Source organism: Thamnophis elegans, chromosome 1, assembly GCF_009769535.1.
Source record: "Thamnophis elegans isolate rThaEle1 chromosome 1, rThaEle1.pri, whole genome shotgun sequence".
Taxonomy (NCBI): Eukaryota; Metazoa; Chordata; class Lepidosauria; order Squamata; family Colubridae; genus Thamnophis; species Thamnophis elegans.
Genome location: NC_045541.1, coordinates 111,427,521 through 111,435,281, shown reverse-complemented (window position 1 = coordinate 111,435,281; position 7,761 = coordinate 111,427,521). Strand labels below are relative to the sequence as shown.

The following is a 7,761-nucleotide window of genomic DNA, read 5'->3' as shown; positions in this document are numbered from 1 at the left end:
TGAGCACTCCCAATGGTCTTTTATGCAGTAAAAGCACAGGAACTTGAAAAAACATTTGTTCCCAAAGGAGCAAGGATATTATATGTGTGGTTTATCTATATATACAAAAGTAAACCTTGATATGCATCTTTAGTAAAAAGCAACACAGCAGTCTAAAATAAGAAATATTTTATCAGCATGGCATGGTACAATTTATTTTTATATCGGGTTGAAAATTCTTCAGTTCCAGTTGTGTTTGTCATAATTATAAACTAATTTTAAATGCCCATTTTATAAATAGAAAATGGAGATTCCAATATGGAAGATGTTAGCTGGGGCTCTCTTCTGGTTCATACAAGTTCTCATATAAATAAATTATTATTTATTTATAGTTTGTTTCTTTTAAAGTATAGCAACTTTGACAGATATTTCATTTCAGTATAGCAAAGTTTAATACTGACCATGTCACTAGCCCTAACTGGACATTAGAAAAACTGGTGAAAAATTAGCTTTACAATTATGCTGTCCCATGCATAAAAACTGTGTTCTGTATTAAGATGGAAGTGGTGTTGATAAATGAGATTTTCACTACAATAAGAATATTTTCTTTCACCGTATTTTTTTAATAGGATGTCTTTAGAGATTCTCACTCATCCAGGTCATGGTTGCCCCAAAGGTGCTTGTTTCCAAGAGGCAATTGGACTTTCTGTTTTTTCTTTAAAAACGTTTTGCTTCTCATCCAAAAAGCTTTTTCGGAGCTGACGTTTTGCTTCTCATCCAAAAAGCTTCTTCAGAAGCTTCTTGGATGAGAAGCAAAATGTCTTCAAAGAAAAAACAGAACGTCCAGTTGCCTCTTGATGAAAAAGCAAGAGGCAACTGGACTTTCTGATTTTTCTTTTTCTTTGGGGCTTGTAACTGGAGCTTTGTTTCTCAGCTTTTGATGTAAAAATGCACTTTAGGTGTAGATGTCTGGACAGATGAAGCTATTGTTTAAGAAGCAGGTGTCTAATTTTCCAGGTTTTTTTTTTTTTGTAAAATCAAAGTGCATCCTCATGAAAAATCACTTTGCTTGTGAATTCCATAAATACAAATTATCTTAGCTAGCAACCAGAAACTACATCTACCATTATCCACTAATACAGTGGTTCCCAAACTTGGCAACTTTAAGACTTGTGGACTTCAATTCCCAGAATTCTCCAGCCAGTTCAGCAGAATTCTGGGAATTGAAGTCCACAAGTCTTAAAGTTGCCAAGTTTGGGAACCGCTGCACTAATACATACATACATACATACATACATACATACATACATACATACTGAACAAAATTAAGTCTGTAAAAGGAATACTATTGCCGATAGCATATAACTCAACATTATCAGAAAACAGATTCTAGTCTTCCATGGAACTTTATTTAGGAAGGGGGAAAAAACTTTACTTTCATCTTATTTCTGCTGAACTTTCCTTGTAGATTTCCAGTCATTTAGACAGGGTTAATTTTTGACAGGAAAAAGTTATCATTGAGCTTCTTACATCATGAGGTTGACCGAAGAAAATTTGGAACCTGGATTAGTAATTTTGTTCTGTGACATTTCTTCACAGCTGCACGTTCAATCCTTTCTCAAAAAGCCACTAGCAGTTTTCAGTTCCTCGGTGGATTTGAATCTAGTCTTACCTAGTTGTCAATCAAGTTAGGGACGTTGACATGGTTGCTTTGGAAAAGCTTCACCTAATAACTTGGGGAAAAGTTGTATTATTGTGGTTCTTCTGTCTTGATAAAAAGTTTCACATTAAAAGATGGTATCAAGATTTTTTCCTCTGCTCCAGGATTTCTTGGCAACTTTTGTATATGTCTACAAGGCAGTCTAGACGTGGCATGGAGCTCTATAAATAAAAATAATATTTTATGTGAATTTGCAGCTGAAACTGTATAAAAATGATACAGAATCACTATAAAATATGAATTCTTGGATTTTACAGGACAATCACAACAACCAATTGAACACATTTATAAACTTTCCCAAATTGGGAATTCCTTAATAAATCAACCTTCCTTCCTAGAGAAAGCTCCAAATGCACAACTCAATTTTAGTTCTCTGTACAAAATTGATTTACCAGTGTAGTCTACAGCTCATGATTCCACGGCAATGGTTCTTATTACATGTTTAACTCCAATGCTTGCATACTGAACACTGTATAAATTCCATTGACTTTAGATATACTGAGGATTTACTCCATATATATCTATCACTTGCTTTTCTAAGTTAACCAAAAAATAATAATTATAGTTTTTGTTCCCAAACTGCAAGTTCCTGATCTCAAGGGTAGTCTACCTGCAGATAGAATGGGAAGAAATAAATAGAGGGGAAATTTTTTTTGAAGGCCTGAATTCATCAGGTCCAACTGAATTATTCTTATTCAGGCTAGAATTCCATCTTTCTCAGAACAAGAAATATTATAACATATTGCTAAAGAATATATAATATATAATAATATTTACTGTTGCTGAGTTATGTAATAATTAAAAAACAAATTAATTTATCAATTATTTTTAATCTACTCAGTAATTTTCTATGCTCTGCTCGCTAGCTATTTTTTTTACTTCTGAAAGATCTTTTAACAGAATAAAGTCCATTTGGAAACTTTCTTTGCGGAGAGATACAGAATATCTAGAAGTTTCATAGAAAAAGGTTAATTTAGTACACTCCGTGATTATAGAAGTGTTTATAGACTCAGTGAGGTGGTAAATTGTATTCTTTAGAGTTGATATAACTGAGAAAAACAAGAACTTAAATGCATCAAAGGGTGACAAGGGTTACTACTCCACCTACCTGTGCAAAATTAACTATCTAAAAAGTTCAGCAGTCAGTCCATGCTCAGCTGAGCACATCACTGCTATATCTAAAGGCATAGTTATTGCAAGTCAGTAAGTTTCAAAGATACACATATTCTTTAACATGGGATTGAGAAAAAGATCACGTAAAACGCTGTTCTCTAATGTAAAAATATTTTTAATATTTTTACAATTTCTATGTATTTTCCACAGAAGAAATACTGAAAAGAAACAAATGGCTTCCAAGAAGCGTTTCCGCAAGAAAAGCATATGGTATGATAGGTCTTAACATCCTCAGCAATACACTTTGTACCTACCTGAAATAGTGGCACTACTTCAGAAACAGCATGAGGTTCAATAGGATCTTGGAGAAGGATGCACAAGTAGTAGATAACTTTTTGCTAAAATTAATAGTGTATAGATAAGATAGTAAAAAATATAATTATCACAGCTATAAAATCTGCTCTTAAAATAACAATCCTTCAGAAGAGATTGCTATCCACACTACGTTCTATGGACATAAAAATATACAGGTAAATAATATTTGTGTCAGTGGGATTCTTTAGAACAGCATTCAAATAGGAGTAGAGAAGCTTATAACTAAGAATAGACAACACAGAAATCTCCCTTTTTAAAAAGTTCCTTCAGTATCAGCTTTTTTTTTTAATAAACACCTTCTCATTTCATGTATCACCTCAAGTTTTCATTATTGACTATGGCTGGGTTCAAATATGTATTATACAATATAAATATTATATATTAGTATATACTAATATATGTACTAAACTATGATATGGTTTGCCAGATTGTGGTTTAACTTCCTGCAAGAAACAACATATTGTTAAAGAAGAGATTATTTACACCATTGTGGCTTTGCATGATACTGGGTCTCTGTATATTGCATTCTCACTCATTTTCTGATTGTTAAAACTGTTCCAAAGGTATAGTGATTTTTAAACAGAAAGCAACTTGCAATGAGTTATTTTTTAGAAGAAAGCAAACAAGTCTATTGCTCATATCGGTAGTACATATCTGCCAATTATATCTAAAATTTAACTAGTTCTCATGACTGCGCCATTTCTGGAATCATCCCAATCCTATTAAGTTCAATAGGTGGAGTGTCCTTCAGAGTTCTCCCATTTCAAAATTAATAAGCAATGAAACAGTATTTTACAATGTAGAACAAGCACATGAATCACTTCTTTTCCTCAGATTCTTTTCACTAGGAATATGAAATATTCAAGTTTTTCTTTCTTTCTGAGATATCTCTTGTTAATACAATTGTTAATAAAATTTCTTTGTAGTGTAGGAAAAGGATTTCCTTACCATATAAATGGCTTCGTTGATGACCACATCTTTGACCTGGTTCATCTCTATAAAGGTTGTGCTTTCTTTCCCTGATGCATAGGACGAGGTCATCTGTATTCCAAGCGAGTCAATTATCAGCAGAGACTCCTGGTCAATTTTCACAAAGTGCAGGTATACAAGTAGGCCAATCAATGTGATAAATATAGAAGCAGAGAGCACCATAGTGTTCTGTAATAGAAAACAAGTTCTCAAATGGACGAAAACAAAAGTCATTTTGTATTCTACATAATTATACCGTAATACTATGAAACACTTTCAAAGGAAAAGCTGCTTATTACCATTAAAATCTATATGAGCAGCTCATGCACTATATTAAAGAGTACAAAATGAAATTATGCAGACACAATAAATAGTTGCCTAAGCACAGTTGTACATCTGTTGTATATTTGTGTTTCATAAAACAGATATTACTTGTTCTTATATCAGAGGTAAAAATAGAACATCAAACTAAAAATATACATTTCTGGCAAAATAAGAATATGCTTATTTTTAAAACAGAGGTACAAGAGTAGAGTTGAAGACATGACACTGATAATTACATATAGTGCAGATAGAAGGTCCCAAACATCTTTGAATTGTTTTTATTTACAATAGTTGTTTTTCCTGGAAGGCTCTTAATATGTTTTTTTAACCAGTACTAAAATCATATGCAGCTTCATTTAGAAAGAGAACCATATTAATTTCACAAGACATGATGGATTTTATATTGACCTGCAGGTCTAGTTAAGAAACTGTAGATAAACAAATTTTAAGATATTTGAATTAATACTTAAAGACCCTCTTGGGAAAAAGGTGGTTCATGAACAATTTATCTCATTGCAGATAAAGAGATCGTTGAGATAGGTGAGATGAGCAGAAGGTGATGCGGCACTAGAAGAAATGTTTTAAAATACAAGGAAATAAATGTGAAAAAGAGTTGTGTTCTTTCCTCACTTTTGGGAACTTTATTTCAACCAAATGTGCTTTTTGAAGAGGCAAACTGGACTTACTTGTTTTTCTCATCCAAGAAGCTTCTTCAGCTCTAAGGAAACATCTTAGATGAGAAGCGAAACGTCTTCAAAGAAAAACCAGAAAGTCCAGTTGCCTCTTCAAAAGAACACGTTTGGGACAACCATGACCTGGATGGCTGAGAATCTTCAGAGACATTTTGTTCAACCATTGCTCAACTGAAAATCTTACAGAGCCACCAGACTTCACCCTATATCATGTGCAACCAAAACAGAAATGTTGATTGTGGATGATGGAAGATGAATTCTAGTGATTCTGAAGAGCATGTAGAGCAGTGTTTCTTAACCTTGGCAGCTTGAAGATGGGTGAACTTTAACTCCCAGAATCCCCCTGCCAGGCTAACTGGTGGGAGAATTCTGGGAGTTGAAGTCCACTGATCTTCAAGGTGCCGAGGTTGAGAAACACTGATGTAGAGGGAGAAAGCCTCAACTGTCTTGTTGCCAAAAGACAAATGGCATTGAAAATCAGTGACTGGGGACCAAGGCAAGCAGGAGGGATGGGGACGGACCACATGTCAACAATGGCCTCATGTCCCATTTCTAAATTGGAGGGAAGCTGGGTAGTAGCTACTATGAGGCAGGACTAGAATGGGTCAAAGACAAAGCTGTGTGTTAATATCCTGACAAACTCTATGGAAATTCTCAGTCATCCAGGTCATGGCTGTCCCAAAGGTGCTTTTTCAAGAGTCAATGGGACTTTCTTGTTTTTCTTTGAAGACATTATACTTCTGATACAAGCAGCTTATTCAGCTCTGACTGGATGGTGGAGAATACAGCACCAGCTTACCACAATATAGAAGCTACTATAGAAACTATTAAAATGAATCCCAAAGGTGCTTTTTCCAAGAGGCAACTGGACTTTCTGGGTTTTCTTTGGAGACCTTTCACTTCTCATCCAAGAAGCTTCTTCGGCTCTTGAGAAAAGCACCTTTGGGACATCCTGCCAAAGGGTTAGGAGGACCACACACATAAGGTGGCCTGGTGATAAACGTAGTACACCAGCTTGACAATAATAACCACTAAATTCAATGGTCAGTCTTTCTCTACCTTGACAACTTGTGTAGCCCAATGCTGGCTGCAAAATTCTGGGAGTGTAAGGCCACACCATTTAAAGCAGAGGTCTTCAAACTTGGCAACTTTTAAGACTTGTGAAATTCAACTCCCAGCTATGCTGGCTGGAGAATTCTGGGAATTGAAGTCCACAAGTCTTAAAGTTGCTAAGTTTGGGAACCCCTGATTTAAAGAGAAACCCTACAAGACACTAAGAGCCCATCAGCAATCTGAAAGGGGATGGAGGATTGTGGGGCTGCCTGTTCCCGCTGAATTCTTGGGGAGTGGGGTTCCCACGTAATGGCGGGCCATTAACTGCCCCTTCGCTCCCCGAGACTGAGCGAACTTCCGGTTTCAGGACCAACTTGAAGACGAGCGGCGACTCGACGGCTACCTGGATGACGACGAAGAGCCCATAAGCCACGAGCCAGACGCAGCACGTGACGGCACTCAGAGAGCCCAACTGCAGCCGCGGGGAGCGCACCTGCAGCTCCCGACAGGAGGCGCTGTGGTGGAGGGGCCGCAGCTTAATAGGAGCCCCGGAGACCGATAGGTATTCCCGCTCTTCCGCCATGTCGGAGTCGGGGAGCGAGGCGAAGGCGGTTCGCAGATGCGCAGAGCGGCTCTTTTTCTACGCTCCATCCTCTCTAGCCGGCTGTCGCTCGATGGTAGTTCCGCCTCTCCCAGCTAGGAGCTGTCTGTTGTGCTGGAAAGGTTGGAGAGACGGCGGGGAGGGCTTTCCTTGACTGCTTCAACCTCCCTCCCTTTACACAACCGGGACCGGAGCGTAGGAAGTGACAGCCCACCGCCCCCCAAAGAAAGATCTCCGATTCATTAGGTCCTCCTGGTCTTCTCTTTCTCGGGCAGCGTTGTGCTTGCTGTTCTTGGTTCTCAGTCCCGAGAAATCGAGATGATCCGGCTTGGATGGATTTTCTTTTAAATTCCGATTGGTTCCTTGTCCTGTGGTTTGCATAGACCCACAGAAAAAAAGAACCTTGTAAAAATTATCCCTACATTGACGTTGGAGAAATTGATGTCTTTGAATTTGGAAAAAAAATGAGGAAAAATTTACAGAAATGAAAAAAACCTCCTCTTGATGCTAAGAATGATATTATTTATTTAAAAGAAGTGGGGAAACACAGCATCATGTGATTCCCAGGGGGGATTGTAATACAATTTTATACAATGTATAATTTCATCTCATAGAATACTTTTTAAAAAAAGGATTTGCTTACAATAACTGATATTTTACTCACATGGCAGTTTCCTCAATACATTTTATTCATAATTACAAAGCTTACTTAATTGTACAGTTTAATTGTAATCAATCAATTGATTAATTGTACAGTTATAGTGTATTTTCATAAATGTGTCACATATCACACATATTTATTTCATTTATGTTATACTTGTTTTAATTTTTTTTAAAAGCAGACTGGCACCAAATACTAATCTCTGAAGCAGGTACAATTAAAAACAATAAAACAGTATTAATTTTTAAATATTTTTTTACTGATGTGGGAACTG

The 7,761-nt window shown here is 36.5% G+C and overlaps 1 protein-coding gene across 1 annotated transcript; it reads right to left on the bottom strand.

Moving 5' to 3' along the window:
• Positions 1-1,366: 1,366 nt before the first annotated feature.
• PIGH (phosphatidylinositol glycan anchor biosynthesis class H) lies at positions 1,367-6,845 on the bottom strand. Its single transcript, XM_032224852.1, has 4 exons — positions 6,629-6,845; positions 4,136-4,345; positions 3,127-3,210; positions 1,367-1,860 (listed from the first exon to the last, which is right to left on the bottom strand). The coding sequence occupies exons 1-4, from the start codon at positions 6,806-6,808 to the stop codon at positions 1,780-1,782; spliced, it is 555 nt and encodes a 184-aa protein (XP_032080743.1). The 5' UTR covers positions 6,809-6,845; the 3' UTR covers positions 1,367-1,779.
• Between the last annotated feature and the right edge of the window lie 916 nt (positions 6,846-7,761).